Source organism: Fusarium coffeatum (assembly GCF_003316985.1).
Source record: "Fusarium coffeatum strain FIESC_28 chromosome Unknown BRIP53273_contig_132, whole genome shotgun sequence".
In the NCBI taxonomy this organism is placed as follows: domain Eukaryota; kingdom Fungi; phylum Ascomycota; class Sordariomycetes; order Hypocreales; family Nectriaceae; genus Fusarium; species Fusarium coffeatum.
In genome coordinates this window covers 213,276-230,593 of record NW_022157925.1, presented here as the reverse complement: position 1 = coordinate 230,593, position 17,318 = coordinate 213,276, and the positions used below count along the sequence as shown (strand labels likewise).

General features: G+C 50.9%; 7 protein-coding genes across 7 annotated transcripts; 4 read left to right on the top strand and 3 right to left on the bottom strand.

Annotated features, from left to right (window-relative positions):
• Positions 1-462: 462 nt before the first annotated feature.
• Positions 463-3,976, top strand: FIESC28_06134 (uncharacterized protein; the record flags this gene model as incomplete). The annotated part of the gene is made up of 5 exons (XM_031160279.1): positions 463-493; positions 564-731; positions 790-1,422; positions 1,475-3,517; positions 3,570-3,976. 5 exons carry the CDS (start codon positions 463-465, stop codon positions 3,974-3,976), a joined length of 3,282 nt encoding a protein of 1,093 aa, XP_031015698.1.
• Positions 3,977-4,218: 242 nt separating this feature from the next.
• Positions 4,219-6,390, bottom strand: FIESC28_06133 (uncharacterized protein; the record flags this gene model as incomplete). Its single annotated transcript, XM_031160278.1, has 1 exon — positions 4,219-6,390. The coding sequence occupies one exon, from the start codon at positions 6,388-6,390 to the stop codon at positions 4,219-4,221; it is 2,172 nt and encodes a 723-aa protein (XP_031015697.1).
• A 740-nt stretch (positions 6,391-7,130) lies between these two features.
• Positions 7,131-7,759, top strand: FIESC28_06132 (uncharacterized protein; the record flags this gene model as incomplete). The annotated part of the gene is made up of 3 exons (XM_031160277.1): positions 7,131-7,510; positions 7,600-7,660; positions 7,724-7,759. The coding sequence occupies 3 exons, from the start codon at positions 7,131-7,133 to the stop codon at positions 7,757-7,759; spliced, it is 477 nt and encodes a 158-aa protein (XP_031015696.1).
• Positions 7,760-8,139: 380 nt separating this feature from the next.
• Positions 8,140-8,715, top strand: FIESC28_06131 (uncharacterized protein; the record flags this gene model as incomplete). The annotated part of the gene is made up of 1 exon (XM_031160276.1): positions 8,140-8,715. One exon carries the CDS (start codon positions 8,140-8,142, stop codon positions 8,713-8,715), a length of 576 nt encoding a protein of 191 aa, XP_031015695.1.
• Positions 8,716-9,180: 465 nt separating this feature from the next.
• FIESC28_06130 (uncharacterized protein) lies at positions 9,181-10,223 on the bottom strand (the record flags this gene model as incomplete). Its single annotated transcript, XM_031160275.1, has 5 exons — positions 9,181-9,309; positions 9,363-9,433; positions 9,491-9,732; positions 9,789-10,095; positions 10,163-10,223. The coding sequence occupies 5 exons, from the start codon at positions 10,221-10,223 to the stop codon at positions 9,181-9,183; spliced, it is 810 nt and encodes a 269-aa protein (XP_031015694.1).
• A 3,064-nt stretch (positions 10,224-13,287) lies between these two features.
• On the top strand, positions 13,288-13,705 carry FIESC28_06129 (uncharacterized protein; the record flags this gene model as incomplete). The annotated part of the gene is made up of 3 exons (XM_031160274.1): positions 13,288-13,403; positions 13,458-13,589; positions 13,666-13,705. 3 exons carry the CDS (start codon positions 13,288-13,290, stop codon positions 13,703-13,705), a joined length of 288 nt encoding a protein of 95 aa, XP_031015693.1.
• Positions 13,706-14,058: 353 nt separating this feature from the next.
• On the bottom strand, positions 14,059-16,287 carry FIESC28_06128 (uncharacterized protein; the record flags this gene model as incomplete). The annotated part of the gene is made up of 2 exons (XM_031160273.1): positions 14,059-14,247; positions 14,305-16,287. 2 exons carry the CDS (start codon positions 16,285-16,287, stop codon positions 14,059-14,061), a joined length of 2,172 nt encoding a protein of 723 aa, XP_031015692.1.
• Between the last annotated feature and the right edge of the window lie 1,031 nt (positions 16,288-17,318).

Sequence of the window (17,318 nt, the reverse complement as noted above, 5' to 3'; positions counted from 1 at the left end):
GGGTCTTGGAAACATGGCGGTCCGGTATCGTTCTCTCGTGGAAGAAATGCGTTAATATAATTAGAGTAATAAAACGACTGTTTCACCGCTTGAGTCACAGAATGTCAGCTGAGACTGGTTATTACTGATTTTTTACTTTCAATAGATGCTTAAGCTTTCCAATACTCAGGAAGGTTACATCTGCCTGCCTCATTGGATGTGGGACCTCCGAGGCCTTCGTTCCTTCCCACTGCGCCACGTTCTGCCCCTCCATCACTAAAAGTTATCCCCCGCCATAGGAAGGCGTGACTCAATCTCTACCTACCACTACTAATATAAATTCGACGTGCAGGTCATTGCTTGAAGCCCCCAACAAACGGGCTTCATTCAGTCATCTCAGGCACAACGTTTAGACTCGCGGTTCGAGCACTCCGGGTGCGATCTCTTTCCCCAGGACGACCCTTTACAACCACGCGAGCAATCATGGCGACCAACAGCGGCAGGGGAAACCCCAGTATGTACTCTTCGATCGCATGAACCATATCAAATTTCCTGTTCGAAACACTAACCATGACATCCCATAGTCGGCGCCAGCGAGGGCATCCAAGATGTCACCAGCACACCTCCGGCCGTTCCCGCTGAGGAGAAGAAGGAGATTGCTCAATCCGCTACTGACGCCCATGCTTCCGGCCAAGATGCTGGCGCAACTGCTGCCGCCGGTGGCCCCCCCAAAGTGAAGACTGAGAAGGAATGTATGTGCATCATCGCAAATTGATACCGACTCGACGTGTCTCTGACTTGATACCGCAGTGGAGAAGGAGCGAAAGAAGGCCGAGAAGCAGGCCAAGTTCGAGGCAAAGAAGCAAAAGACTGCCACCGCCGCCCCCAAGGCTCCTAAAGAGAAGAAGCCTAAGGAGAAGAAGGCTGAGGAGGAGCCCATTCCCGAGTACGTCGAGGACACCCCCAAGGGCGAGAAAAAGCGAATCCGATCGTTCGACGACCCCCATTTCAAGGCCTACAACCCTATTGCCGTCGAGTCCGCATGGTACGATTGGTGGGAGAAGGAGGGTTTCTTCAAGCCCGAATTCAAGCCTGACGGAAGTATCAAGGACGAAGGAAAGTTCGTCATTGTTCATCCTCCTCCCAACGTCACCGGTGCCCTTCACATGGGACACGCTCTTGGTGACTCTCTCCAGGATCTTATGATTCGATGGAGCCGAATGCAGGGCAAGACCACCCTGTGGCTTCCTGGCTGCGACCATGCAGGCATCAGTACCCAAAATGTTGTAGAAAATATGATCTTTCGTAAGCATGGCTTGACCCGACGCGATCTTGGCCGTGAGAAGTTTGTCGACACTGTTTGGCAATGGAAGGAAGACTACCACAAGAGTATCAACAACAGTCTGGCCAAAATGGGAGGATCTTTTGATTGGAGCCGAGAGGGTATACAAACAGCCATGAACTATGAGAGGAAAAGGCCACTAACTTTGACCAGCTTTCACAATGGACAAGAACCTGTCCGCTGCCGTCGTTGAGACTTGGGTCAGGCTCTACGAGGAGGGCACCATTTACCGAGCCAACCGACTTGTCAACTGGTGCACCAAGCTCAACACTACGCTTTCTAACCTTGAAGTCGTCAACAAGGAGCTGACCGGCCGCACCCTGCTCGATGTCCCTGGATACGACAAGAAGGTCGAGTTCGGTGTTATCGTCCACTTCAAGTACCCTGTCGAAGGATCCGATGAGCTTATTGAGGTTGCTACCACTCGTATTGAGACTATGCTGGGCGATACCGGTATCGCTGTTCACCCTGAGGACGACAGATACAAGCATCTCGTCGGTAAGACTGCCGTCCACCCCTTCATTGAGGGTCGCAAGCTTCCTATCGTCGCCGACGAGTACGTCGACAGGGAGTTCGGCACCGGTGCTGTCAAGCTCACTCCCGCCCACGACCCCAACGATTTCACTCTTGGCCAGAAGCATGGCCTTGAGTTTATTAACATCCTGACTGATGACGGCCTCATGAACGAGAACGCCGGTGCCTACAAGGGTCAGAAACGATTCGACGTTCGCTACACTATCCAGGACGACCTCAAGGCCAAGGGCCTCTACGTCGACAAGAAGGACAACGCCATGACTGTTCCTCTGTGCGATAAGTCAAAGGATATTATCGAGCCTATCATGAAGCCCCAGTGGTGGGTCCGCATGAAGGAGCTCGCCGAGCCTGCCATTGCTGCTGTCCGAGACGGTAGCATCAAGATCCGACCCGAGAATGCCGAGAAGAGCTATTACCGATGGCTTGAGGACATTAACGACTGGTGTATCAGCCGACAGCTCTGGTGGGGTCATCGATGCCCCGTCTACTTTGCTAACATTGAGGGTGGTGCTGGAGATATTCCTGAGGAGAAACTTTGGTTCGCCGGCCGAACTCGAGAGGAGGCTGAGGAGAAGGCCAAGGCCGCCCTACCTGGCAAGACTTACACTCTCGAGCAAGATGAGGACGTTCTAGACACATGGTTCTCTTCTGGCCTCTGGCCCTTCAGCACCCTGGGCTGGCCTAACCAGACACATGATCTTGAGAGTCTCTTCCCTACAGATGTCCTTGAGACAGGTTGGGATATTCTCTTCTTCTGGATTGCCAGAATGATCTTTTTCGGTATCAAGTTGACTGGCAAGGTCCCCTTCAAGGAGGTTTACTGCCACGTTCTTGTCCGTGACTCCGAGGGTCGCAAGATGAGCAAGAGTCTGGGTAACGTCATCGATCCCCTCGACGTTATCGCGGGTGTCAAGCTTCAGACACTCCACGACAAGCTCACTCAGGGTAACTTACATCCTAGCGAGGTCGCCAAGGCCACCAAATACCAGAAGACTGCCTTCCCTGACGGTATTCCTCAGTGTGGTGCAGATGCTGTGCGTTTCACCATGATCAACGCTACCACTGGTGGCACCGACATCAACCTGGATGTCAAGGTTATCCACGGATACCGCAAGTTCTGTAACAAGATCTTCCAGGCTACCAAGTACGTCTTGGGAAGTCTTCCCCAGGACTTCACTCCTTCCAAATCAGGTATTGCCCGTGGCGAGACACTTGCTGAGCGATGGATTCTTCACAAGATGAACAGCGCTGCCAAGGAGATCAACCGTGCTATTGAGGACCGTGAGTTCTCCAAGTCGTCTCAAATCATCTACCGATACTGGTACAACGAACTGTGTGATGTCTACATTGAGAACTCCAAGGCCATCATCCGTGACGGCACCAAGGAGGAGCGTGAGTCTGCTATGCAGACCCTCTACACTGCTCTCGATGCCGCCCTTACCATGATCCACCCCTTCATGCCCTTCATTACTGAGGAGATGTGGCAGCGTATGCCCCGACGACCTGAGGACCAGACCAAGTCAATCATGATCGCCAAGTACCCTACCTACCAAGAGAAGCTTGACGACCCCGAGTCTGAGCGTGCTTACGAGCTTGTTCTCGGCTGCTCTAAGGCTGCTCGATCATTGATGGCCGAGTATGCCCTCAAGGATGAGGCTGAAGGTAAGCACGACAACCCTTGATAGGTGTAATGCTAAGTACTAATATATTACAGTAATTATTCAGGCCAATAACGCCACGTCTTTGGCCACCGTCGAGGAGCAAGCATCTTCTATCAAGTCTTTGAGTGGTAAGGGTATCAAGGGCGTTCAGATCCTCGGCCCTGATGCTACTCGACCTGCTGGCTGTGTCGCCTACCCCGTCTCCACTGACGCTTCTGTCTTCCTTCATGTCAAGGGCCGCGTTGATCTCGACGCCGAGATTGCCAAGGCTCAGAAGAAACTCGACAAGGCTAAGGGCAACATCCAGAAGCAGGAGAAGATCCTCAAGGACCCCAATTACCTTGAGAAGGTTTCAGATGCTATCCGAGAGGCAGACGAGAAGAAGCTGGCCGATGCCAAACAGGAGATGAACAGTTTTGAGGAGACAATTAAGCAGTTCGAGCAGCTGAAGTTGGAGTAGAAGCTATTCAAGATAGAAGGCTTACTAGGAGATATGGGCTGAGTCATTGTACCACTTCTAGATGTAGAAAAGTAAGAGATGCGAAAATGACAATTCCATGATTAAGTTTACACTACAGTGTCCGATTTTAAGGGTGGTTTCGCTCATTCAGTCACGATTTGATGCAATATCATGAAACTCACTATTATAATTATCCTAAACTATGCTTTTGTCATAACATCGGACCAATAGGCATACGCCTTTTAATGCTGCCAATTTCCCTTTCCAGGCCCTTCATCCTTGTCTTTCTTTGCGCCACGAACCGGCTTCGATTGGGCGGCCTCGTGTCTTCTCAATTCCTCAGGAACCTTGGAGATGGAGCTCTTGCTCAGGATCTGTTTGAGATCGTACATGGTGTCAGTATCCTCTGGACCCAGGAACGTAATGGCCACACCACTCTTGCCAGCACGACCTGTACGACCGATACGATGGGTGTAGCTCTCGATGTTCGTAGCCATGTTAAAGTTGACTACGAGAGAAACGTCGGGTACATCGATACCACGACCTGCGAGATCTGTCGCCACAAGAACCTGTGTGTGGCCGTCGCGCACAGAGAGGAGGGCTGCCTCTCGCTGTTCTTGGGTCTTTGAACCGTGCAGTGTAACAGCAGACCAGCCCATTTGCTTGATGTCTCGAGCAACCGCGTCACAGTTTCGCTTGATGTTGACGAAGACAATAATAGGTGGTCCAAAGGCACCTGAGGCGAGAATCTCCTGGAGTCTCTTCTTGCGACGGTCTTCGCCGGAAACAAACTCGACACGTTGCTCAACTGTGTCAACGGCCTCGCCTGCGTTACCGATGGTGACAATGGCCGGGCGACGGAGATACTTCTTTGCAATTCTCTCCACAAGAGGCGGCATGGTGGCCGTGTACATCATAGTTTGTCTGTAACGATCCCTGCCACCTAAGTAACGCTGCATCATCTGTGCATCTTCTGCTTCCTCAGTATCTGGCTTCTCGTTTGTGACTGGTAGTGCGTCAAGAATCTTGTTGACCGATTCCTCGAAACCAAGATCAATCATACGATCGGCTTCATCCATGATAACGTAACAACATTGTGACAGGACAAGCAGTCGACGCTCAATACAATCTAGCAGACGACCAGGTGTGGCGACAACAATTTCGGCACCGTCACGCAGGTTGTATGCTTGCTCTTCAATTTGGTGACCACCAACAATACTCACAACACGGAAACCCAGAGGACCTGCGAATTTCCTGGCTTCGGTTTCAATTTGCTGAACCAGTTCTCGAGTAGGGGCCATAATAAGAGCATAGGGACCATCGTTCTTGTTGATTTCATCCAGGGGCGGTAGATCGGAGATGTAGACAAGTAGCGGTAAAAGGAACGCAGCGGTCTTTCCTGAACCGGTGACGGCGACACCGATAAGATCGCGAGCTTGCAGGGCAATAGGAATAGCGGCTCGTTGAATGGGTGATGGCTCCTTGTATCCGACATCTTCGATGATGTTGAGTAAGCGTTTCGGCAGACTCGACTCTTGCCAATTGCGCATGGGGTTGGGAATCATGCCGCCCTTGGTAGCGATACCAAAGTCCTCCTTGAAGATGCGCCAATCTCTTTCGCGCATATCATCCAGCGACTTGTCAGACCAGTGCTTACCCAATCCTCTACGATCAGCTCGCTGCCTTGCCTTGTCGCGAGCTCGGAAAAAGTCCTCCATGATACCCTCTGCTCTCTCTCTGCCATTTTCTGGGTCTCTTTCCTCGATCATTCGCGCTCGTTTGCGCGCTCGTTCTTCAGCGCCGTCATCGAACTCGCCGCCGATACCAGCAAATGATCCATTGTGGCTAAGAGCGGTCTTTCGGTCGTATAGGGGATCGTTGTCGCGAGATGTATCTTCATCTGCGTCCCATTCGAAATTGAACTTCTTCTCCGTCGTTCGCATTCGCTTCTTCTTTGCCGAAAAGTTGGATTGCTGATTCACTTGGGGGCCAAGGTATCGAGATCGTAGAAGGGTAGCTTCGATGTCCTCTGCAGATTGCTTATCAACAGGCACTCCCTGCTTGTCGCCTTTTCTATCCTTTCCTCGTCCTCTTCCACGGCCTTGGTCGCGATCACGATCTCTATCTCGATCTCGGTCGTCTCGCCCATCGTTCATAGATCTGGGACCAGTAGGTACGCGTGAAGATCCGTTTGCATCGTTAGGTCTTGATGAACCATTTGATCTCCATTTCTGTTCTTCATCTTTTCTTCTTTGCTCGTCTTCGGAAGCTTTGCGCTTCTTGTCGTCTTCTTCCTTCTTTGCTTTCTCAGCCGCTAGTCGCTCTCGTTCTGCCTTGGGAATAAATCGGGGTTTCGCGGCAGCGGCATCAGCTGCCTTCTTTTTGCGCAGTATCTCATCGAGATCGAGAGGCATTTTGGCGAAGTAGATCTAAAGGGAAAGACCTTCAATCTTTCTGAGAAAGGGGGTTTCACGTGTAAAAGAATAAAATCTTGGGCAACTACTCTATAAGTTTTGACGATGAGTGCCTGTTTGAGATGACTTGAACACTGTGAAACTAGAGAGGCTAGATGTTTGTGGCTAGTGTTGCTGCTGTGGCTGGAACGCGACCTTCTTCCGATTGGCCAATGCATCCAATATTCCGACGTCTTGCATTGCGGAACATTTGACCCCTACATTTGGAGTCGGCGAGAACAGTCAAGCATCTTCTATTTAGCAGTGTATAACTCGTTTCGATCGTTGTATTGTAGTTAGAGAAGTTGACAGGCAGAATATATCATGTAGATCGTATAAGTGCTGACAACAGTACACTTCCTATAGGCCAAGTCAGTGGCCTGTTTCCCTTCAGATATCCCATTTTTCAATAGGTCAGTAATCTACCATTACAAACTGTTAGCACCTTCGAAAGCATATAATAAGCTCGACGTAGATTAATAGAGTGGTGACTGGCTGTTAATGTTCTTTGACAAGGCTGAGATGTCACTGCCTTCGTATCCAATCAAGGCACACCGTTGCGTCGCGGAAGATCCACAGTAAAACTCAGGACCACCCGACACTAAACGATAGCCTTGGTGATTGAAGAGCTTCGAGTTCGTGATCATTCCTCCTCTTTCTGGGGCGCTCGAATTGACAGGCCTTCGCCACAGCAAAACATCATGGCCTCAACATCGCAATTCATCGGCCTCGCAAAGTCGCTGCCCGCTCCTCTGCAGCGCTTCTTTGCCCGATATCCCCCCGCCGCCATCCTTCCCGAAAACGCATCCCAGACTCGATACCAGGAGGCGAGACCGAACCCTTTCCGCTTCTACAAGCACCCCGTGACAGGTAAATGGCAGGATCCCGTATACTCCCAGCGCCGCCAGGCTGAGCTGGTCAAGATGGCTCGTGAGAACGGTGTTGAGGATTTGCTGCCCGATACACGAAAGGCTACCGAATACCAGCTGGCTCATCGGGTCGAGCACGGCTTGAGAGTCAAGGGTACTGGTGTGGGACAGAAGGTCAAGGGTCATATCCACGAACGACACATGATTGCAAAGTACGTCGGTTGTCTTGCTGTGGCATTGGCTACATACGGGCTATGCTCTACAATGGGAGATGGGATAGCAATGGCTAACGACACCACAGGATGGAAACAAGGAGAAAGGCTATGCTGGAGATGCCCAGTCTCATCAAGCGCTGGAAGAGGGTAAGCTTTTCCCAAGCTATATACTACTCATTTCGAGCCTACATTGCTAACATTACTTGATAGGTGGGCAAATACGGATGGACCAAGTTCCCCAAATAAACAAGAAGACGACAGATGGAATGACTACTTTCGCGCACCTGTACATTTACCCGTGTATTTTTACGTACAAGAATATCTACAATGGTCTTGTCAAAGACTTGCAACGGACCAGCCAAGACTCAACTTCCAACTGTGATATGCATAAGCACCTTCGTATCAAATAAGCAACCCTACCTTAAGAAGCATAGCACACCTAATTCCCAGCCAAGTTCAACCTCAACTTCTGCCACAATGGGCTTACCATACTTGTGATCCTCATACGAAGTTAGCATCTCAGAGGCCTGACCTTATCACGTGATGCACAAAGATGAAGCCTTCGACTTTTCAGATAACCAAGCTCTGATACTCCAAGCACCTTTTGTAAAGGACAGAGAAACGTCATGGCATCTTCTCAGTATGCGCCCATATCGGCAGACACAGCAACACATTATCAAGTACTCAATATCACGCCTGCTCTACTAGACACACAACATGACTCTGCACCTCTCATAAAGCGAGCCTATCACCGAGCTCTCCTCCGCAACCACCCAGATAAAGTCGCAAACGCAGATTCATCATCAGTCTTCTACACTGTTGACCAAATCACCACTGCACTCAACATCCTCTCCAGTCCTTCTTCCCGCTCGGCCTACGACGCTGCTCTACGAGTGTCTCGCCCGACTGCGGCTGCTGACCGGGATGGCTCTTTTCAAACCGGCGTCGAAAATGTCGATCTTGATGATCTAGCTTTTGATGAGGGTCAGGAGTGCTGGTATCGACCTTGTCGTTGTGGCAATGAGCACAGCTATGAATTTCGTGAGGCTGACTTGGAGGAAGTGAGCGATGAGGGTGAGCTCGTAGTTGGCTGCCTTGACTGTAGCTTATGGTTACGGGTTCATTTTGCTGTTATGGATGATGAAGACGAAGACGAAGACGATACAAAACCTTCAGATAATACCCACAAAAAGACAAGTTGACACAAGACTTTCCCAGCGATCATGAGTTTCGGGGGTTTGACCAGAATATCACAGTGTGCCAAGATTGGCACTTCGTCCGCACACGATAACGAAATCAAGTTTCAACCGGATTAGTGACTTCAATACCTCTCAGACCGAGCTGACCTTGACTGAGACCTGGGAATCTACACGGCATACACAAACCTTCAAGTCATCACTAATCATGTATCGTCGTGTATTGAAAGTAATTTTAGTATTTTTATTGTCCAGACGGCCAACGCATTAACAATCTGGAAGCGGAGCGTAAGTTTGCCCTTTTCCAGACTCTCCTTGCTAGCCCGTTGGTGTAAAAGTCAGCCCCTCCATGGCGCTTGTCTGTGTACCGAAACGATGCCGAAGCTCTTGATCAAAAACGAGGTCTTCCGTCCACTCCGTAGACACCAGTCCGCCCGACACCTGCATAGACAAAACATACTCGACGATTCCTTACTCGGCCTTGGGCTCCTCAGCCTGGGGAGCAGGCTCCTCGGTGGTGGCAGCCGCGGGGGCGTCCTCCTTGGGAGCCTCGCCCTGACCAGCAGCGGAGGTCTCGGCCTCGGAAGAGGTCCAGAGGGTCTGTTATCGTGTTAGCTACCGTCATACTCATTGCATCAATCTGGAAATCTTACAAGGTTGTCGCGAAGCAGTTGCATAATCAGCGTAGAGTCCTTGTAGCTCTCCTCGCTCAGAGTGTCAAGCTCTGTAGGTTCTGGGTTAGCAAGTTGCAAATCAACGGTGAATGTTCCGCGCGACGTACCGGCAATAGCATCATCGAAAGCCTGCTTGGCCAGGTGGCAAGCCTGGTCAGGAGCGTTAAGGATCTCGTAGTAGAAGACGGAGAAGTTAAGGGCGAGGCCAAGGCGGATGGGGTGGGTGGGAGGAAGCTCAGTCTGGGCAACCTCAGTAGCAGCCTTGTAGGCCTCGAGGGACTTGTCGGCAGAGTCCTTGCGGCGGTCGCCAATAGCGAACTCGGCGAGGTAACGGTGGTAGTCACCCTTCCTGTGTACCTGGTTAATACCAATTTTTGAAACGGATCCTGGTGAATTTGCGCCTACATCTTGTGGTAGAAAACCTTGGACTCGCCAGACTTGGCAGAAGGGATCAGGTGCTGGTCAAGGACCTCGAGGATATCCTCGCAGATCTTGGCAAGCTCCGCCTCGATCTTCTGTCGGTACTCCTTGATAAGGGTAACCTGAGAAGAGTTGCCCTTTGACTCCTCCTTCTGCTCGATGGAGGTGACTATGCGCCAGGAGGCACGGCGGGCGCCAATGACGTTCTTGTAGGCAACGGAGAGAAGGTTTCGCTCCTCGACGGTGAGATCTCGGTCCTCACCGGCGACAATCTTCATGTTCTCAACCATCTCTGCGATAGGCGCGCGCGCCCTTTGTTAGCGCGCAAGGAATACATGAGATTGAATGCAGGGACATACCCTCATATCGCTCGGCCTGCTCGGCGAGCTTGGCAAGGTAGACAGCATCTTCGTGGCCCATTTTGGCGGTATTTGGCGACTGTGGTAGGAGGTGAGTCAGTAAAGGGGGTGTTCAAGCTTGTCAGACGAGATAAAAGTTGGAGGCGGTATGTGCAGAGGTAGGCGCAAATGGACGTGTAAAAGAATCGAGGAATCGCAAATTCGAGTAGTTGTTGTTCAGGGACAATAGTGGAATGATGAGTGAAGCTGCGAAGTGGGCGAGGGGCGATAAGTCGATGGATCGTCTTAAGCGATAAACAGGGAGAGCAGTTGCGCGCCTAGTGCGTGGCTAGAGCGGGCGGCGACGATTCGGTGAGGCTCCCCGCTCTTGGGCTGTCAGTGGCGGAGGGGGTTTCTGAGACGACGGCCTCCTGAGAACAGACAACAGCAGCAGCGACGAGCAACGAGGCGGTGATGGGCGAGATATCCTTGTATTTCGTATATGATATCGTCGACAGTAGAGAGAATGCGGCTATCGCTTATTCGTGGTGGTGATGACGCCCAAAGAGGATCCAAGGGGGAATAACTGGTGCGTGTTCGTTTCGCTTTTGAGGGGGGGTAATGACGACAGAGGGGAAAGGACACAACAAAACGCAATCAAACAACAACAAAAAAGAGAGTATTGCCGTGATGAACAGGACTCTTTTAGAAGCAAAAGAATACCAGAAGGGTATATTGAAAGCAGAAAGGGTGAAGCGGTGTAAACTTACCTAAAGTCGTGGAAGTTGGTTTAGAAAGGTTGTTTAAAGGAAAGGGGAAGGAAGTAACGAAATTCAGCTGAGAAGAAGCTTTCAGATGAAGGAAAGATAGATGGTGATGGCGAACGGAATGAAAGGCCAAGAGTAGAGTAGTAGAGGGATGAAAAAAAGAAGTGGCTTTTGGTTTTGCGGGACGGAACCTGAGTGAACAGCGAGCTGGTAAGATTGACGGGAGGACGGGGGAGTGTTGTTGGGGATTGGACTGAACTGGACTGGACTGGGCTGGGCTGGGCTGGGCTGGGCAATGGGCAGCTTTTGGGTGACGAAAGCTCTCAGCGATATTAGATCGACCTTTGGAAGGGGCACCTCTGATGCTCACTGCCAATTGACAATCAGTGTCAATGCCTGTGAAGTGTCGGGTTGCCCCACTCTTAGATACCGTACTCCCCTGGCTTGCCTGGCATGGGCTGCTAGGCTGCCCAAGGTACTCCCCGCTCCACCCCACTGGGCTGTGAGCCAGCGGATGATGATGAGCTGTGCCCTGGAACTCCAGTGGATTGATTACTTCTAATTCATGCTTAACCACCAATCAACGCATCCTTTATCCATCACTCGTTCTAAGTTGCCAAATGGAATGAGTTTCTATTAAGGTCTCACGTGGATGAATCCATGGCAGATCTCCATGGTACCTTTCTTTATCGCTGCTCTCCAGTACAGTACCTGGCTTGCCTTGCCCAGCATCGTCATTGCTTCACGCCCTGATCGTATAGTCTGCAGAATCTCCATGTTCCGTGCCTTGACTGTGGTCCTATCCTAGTTGTCTCACTGTATAGGAACCAACTCAGATCTGATCGAGAACAAGACAAGACGCCGTTTAATTCACCAAAAGACAAGTCAACGGCCGAGCGACGGGCGGTTTTAGCATTAGATTAGGCTTCTTTCCTACCAACAAGAGAAAGAGGGGTCCAAGGTGTCAAATGTCATCATCGTCATCATGCGACCTCCTTTGTCCTGTCAGTTCCAGGCGGGCTGTTGGTGTGCTCGGAACAGCCACACAAGTGCCGACACGAAACTTCAATGTGCGACAGGAACCATCATTCACGGGTTCTACCGTTGGTTCCAGGAGAAGCCATTGCATGGAGTTGTCCCTGTGTTTGATCTGGCTTCTTTTTTAAATAACTATCATGCTTTACATTCTATAATAAGACTGCCATAAGCCTGCTAATGACCAGTGCCTCACGATGGTTTCAGGTTGTATAAAACTGGGTTTGGATATGGGGGTGAGGACTCAACTCTGTACTATCTGCTATGTACGCTTTAATCCTGCCTGCTTGGGTTGTTCTGTTTTGCGAGACATAAATGAAGTTACACAAGCTTCCGACTGACTGGAATGTACATACCAAGGCACAATCTACAACATGATTATTGCCAACCTACCCTTGCAACGCCAGTTTCTGCCACACTCGTGGCCAGGATGTACCACATGATCAATAGATATAAATCACAAGCTATTGTTCTGCTAGGTAGCCAATATCGTACCTTTGTTCGTATTAGGCTCGTAAACCATTGTCGTCGCCCTTTTAAGGAAGAGCTCAATCTAAGAGACGGGACTCTTGACCCACCAGGGATGCTATAAGCTTCAGTGCAAACCCAGTTGGATAACCTGATATGTAAGTCTGATACGATAAATACTGACTATAAATTGTGTGCCACATGATGCTTTGCGGTGATAGTAGCTGAGGATAATCTCAGCTCATCTTCACAAGGCGACCTTGTTTGTTGTTCCCAAAAAGCCATGTCTCCTCATAGCCAGGATTCAGTGCCTGGATGAACCCCACTTCGAAAAGAGCTCTGATGTCATGTACAGGCTGCTTGAACTCCAAGCTACCTCTAGGTCCCATCACATGTGACTTTGTTGTGTTCACAAAGGTCAAGAAATGAGACAACAGTGATATGGAATTTGAGTAAAACTGATAAAAGAAAGGGCATTAAAGCGAATACAGGGTAGATTGCCTCTGCCAGGCACCCTGGAACCAAGATCTCGACCCCAGCTACTGGATTCTAATGTCTTGAAAGGTTGGCTGACAATCAGTCAGATCCGAGCTTCCATACGGAACCGGCCGGGATTTACCGTCAGTGGTCCACCGTTGTTAGGGGAGTACCTACCAGTCACTAGAATCTAAGGTGGGCTCTAAGTACAGGCCTATTCCGGAGCTGAAGTACAACGCTTAGCCCGACCCAGAAGCTCACTGTCACTGTCGTCAGATCATCTCGGCTCTCCCACCAACACGGCAACGTCATCGGCTACAAAACAAACCACGATCCTCAAACCAATCCATCTTCTGTTCCTAGCAAGCAACAACGAGTAATTGGACACATATCGCAACAATGCTTCGCACATCTTTCCGCCAGACGGCCGCCTTCCGGCCCATTCGATGCTTCTCTACCACTCCTCGCGTCATGTCCGAGGGTGCTACTGGAGCTCCCCGCGCTTCCGGAGGCGGGTGAGTTTCAGAGCTGCGATTCCAATTGAGCCATTCTAACCATTGCGCTTCTAGTGATGCTTTCCAGCGACGTGAGAAGGCTAGCGAGGACTACGCTATCCGCCAGCGTGAGAAGGAGAAGCTCATTGAGCTCAAGAAGAAGCTCCAAGAGCAGCAGCAGCACCTTGACCGTCTCTCCAAGCACATGTATGTTCCTCGACCATCATCTCTGTGATGCTCTAGCATCCGATTCGAGCGAAACACTGACATCAATTCCTTACAGTGATGAGATCACCAAGGAGCAGGGCGGCGAGCAGCACTAAACAACTGCGACTACGGACCACCGAATAGGTCAGGTAAAGCGTGAGGGGGAGACCAGAATTCAGCGAGATCCAACGCGGCTCGCCAGGGTCACAGGGGGTGTTACAATTATCAATTGAGAGAACTCGGCATGAAATCGCAATTCATTCAGAGCTTGACTTTTCCATAGTCTAAACTAGTGTACAAGAACATTGGCACATTTGCACTTCCCAAGGTTCAAGTCCCAGGCCATTCCTGCAGACTGATTATCGACCGTATCCATGGCTACGCATGCTTTCTTTCGTATTTCATCTTTGATAGAGAATTACCTGGATCCCTTGCCTAAAACTCCAATCAATAATTACAACCATTCTCTTCATCGCCGTCCCATGTATGAGCGATAGAAGCTCTCCGCCGCATCATTATCCGAGCCAGCATAGTGGCTTCCCAGGTTGCTGCTTGATTTCTGAGCAGCTGCCACCTTGGCTTGTAGTGACGAGGCATTAGCATCAATCCACTGCAGCTGTGTCAGGTGGCCGTTAAGGACCCGGACGATTTGGCTTAGCTGTAATAAAGTGTTAGCAAAGTTTAGTCTTTGTTTTAGAGCCGGTATGCGACTTACAGGGTCCTCGGGTTTAGCGCCCTTGTTCAATGTACCAGAAATGTCGTTGATTTCCTTAACCATCTTGGACAAATCACGGGACTTCTCATCCAACTGTTGTGTGAGCTTCTCAGCCAGCTTGTAAGTACGCTCACGTTCCTGATCAGGTCCAGCCAACTGTTCGCCAGGGCCAAGCTGTTTAGCGAACATGTCTTGAACCTCGGACTCATAACGGTCCAACCATGCCTCAAGCTCATCTTGTTGACTCTCGACAGCAGCAAGTTGTCGCTCGATTTCGTGGCTCGCTCGCTCGGCTTCAAACGTATCGAGGTAGAGCTTCTGGATCTTCTCGCCATTCTCTACAAGGCTTCTATCCCAAGTAGACACGGTAGTAGCTTGCTCCTTAAATTCTTTCTGATACTTGGAAAGATCCGATGCCCATCTTGTCACAATGTCTTCCATGGTCTTGTTCTTGAGGCGGGCCATCTGGGATGTTGGGCCAGTTGTAGAGGCGCCCAGAGGACCGGGAGTGGTGCTGGTAGTCGCAGGCTTAACCGCGTCCTTGCTGGCATCTGTGGCTGGCTTCGCACCGAACAAACTGCTGGCTGGAGCAGGAGTAGAGCCCGTTGCTGGAGCAGACGTGGTCGTTGATGCGCCAGTGGTAGCAGTGGTAGCAGCTGTCGAGCCTGCTGCTTGACTGCTAGCAGGAGCGCCGAACAAGCCACCAGCTGGCTTTGTGGTAGGTGTTTCGGTAGAGGGCTTAGGAGCGCCGCCAAAAAGACCGCCAGCAGTTGAAGTCGCAGCAGGAGTTGCAGCAGAAGTCGTGGTGGTCGCAGGCTTGTTTCCGAACAGTCCTCCGGCTGTGGCGGTGGTGGAACTTCCAGATGCAGCGGAAGTTGTTGCGCCGCCACCAAAGAGGCCACCAGCTGGTGCTGAGCCTGCTGTCGAAGTCGCTGGGGCTGCAGGCTTAGCACCGAACAGAGATGTTGCAGTGGTAGAAGGGGCTGAGCCTCCTTGTGATGCGGCAGCAGGGGCAGCTCCTTCAGGCTTTGCGCCGAACAAGCCACCAGCAGCAGGAGCGGGAGAAGGGGCAGCTGCTGGCTTTGCTCCGAAAAGACCTCCGGCAGGAGTGCTGTTCCCAGACTGGCCTCCTCCACCGAAAAGACCACCAGGCGTTGCTGAAGCCGTCGTGCTAGGCTGAGCAGACGATGTGGTGGTAGTTGCTGGCTTTGCTGCGTTTCCAAATAGTCCAGAGGATCCGGTGGAGGCTTGTGCACCAGTGTTGCCAAACAATCCACCGGCAGGCTTCGCGGCATCGGTAGGCGGTGCTCCAGCTGGGGTCGTTGATGGTAAAGAAAAGGTAGGCTTAGCGGGAGTAGCAGCGCCAGCAGCAGCGTTACCGAACAAACCTGACGTTGAAGGGGCTGCGGTGGTGGCAGTTGAGGTCTGGTTGGCGTTGTTCTGGCCAAACAGACCACCAGTGCTACCAGCAGCGGCAGAGGAGCCACCACCTCCGAAGAGGTTGCTGGCAGGCTTGCTTGTGTTGTTTCCTGCGTTTCCAAACAGCCCTCCAGATGCAGGGGCCGTAGTAGTGCCGCCGCCGCCAAACATTCCACCGCTGGAAGGAGCTGTAGTTGCTGCAGGCGTGGTAGAGGCACCTCCTCCAAAAAGCCCGCCTGTCGCAGGAGTAGTAGAGCCTCCTCCGCCGAAGATACCGCTGGAGGAGGGTGTAGTAGAGGTGTTGTTCGCAGTCGCGCCGCCGCCAAACAGACCTCCAGCGGGCTTCTGAGCTGTTGCGCCGCTTTGTTGACCACCGAACAAGTTGCTTGTAGTGTTGGCGGTAGGTGTCGAGTTGTTACCGGCGGCGGAACCACCGATAGAGCCGAACGAGAAGCCGGGGCTCCCAGTAGCAGCTCCAAACAGGTTGCCAGAAGCTGGCGCAGTCGATGTCGTGTTGTTGTTCGATGCGCCCGAAGAGCTTGTGTTTCCGAAGCTGAACGACATGTTGGGGGTCAGGGTCGAGGATCAGCTGGCTCGAATCGGAAGAATTGTCGGGTGTGGTATTTCTGAGCCGACTTCAATGAGATTCAAGACGTCGGAGTTGATGTTTCCCGATGGCCAAAAGCAAGACCTGGGATGAGATGACTGCGATAGTCGGGATGTGAGAGTATGGTCGTTGATGGCAACGGATTTATTGAAGGCTGGTCCATAGCGCTTGGGAGCTTTTTTTGTGGAGACGCGTTTTGAGGTGAGCACACCGTCAATCTGAACCGTGCCTGAGCTAAGCTGCTTTTAGACACAATTTCAGGCTCCGTTTAAGACGGTGCTGCTTTGAGCTGAGTGTAGCGATCTCGATGAAGACGAATATCAAGTTCATCACGCGGTATTAATGACTAGACAAATGAAACTCACAAGACGTATTTCTGATCAGGGTAGCGGTAGATGTAAAGCGGTCAAGACAGCATCAATTCGAAGCATTGTCCTGAATATCAGCAATAGCTACATGTTTGTAAATACCAGGTACTAAAGTTCCATAGTAGTCATTATAAAGCAAAACTACCTACTAGCTAATACTTAGGTACCATAGGTCAACTCATTCAATTATCAAGATGGCATGAGACACCGACAACATAAAAGAATACACGTAGAATAGGAGGATGCTGGGGCACAATAGACCTTGAGATAGAGTCTCTCTAATTACCTGTAAGTTTTTACCCAGTCTAAGTGCCATTGACCTGGTAGTATTCAAGTGGAAGCGGCATATATATTCTAAGCTAAGAGATTCGGATCACACCTACTCATGTACAGTATCAAGAAAGAAAAGTCTGTAAGCATCGCCCTTTTACTATGCCATCGTCTCTTCCAGGTTTCATCTAGTCTCACGACAGCCTATACTAATGTAGTGTCCTGCCAAGTATTCTCGCACGAGTTGTACCATCCTACCCAAATTCGGCGTCCCTGTCGTGTTCTAGACTAAACTGATGCAGGGATAACTCAAAAATGCCAAGTGTGAATGGATGAGCCGCGCAAAGCCC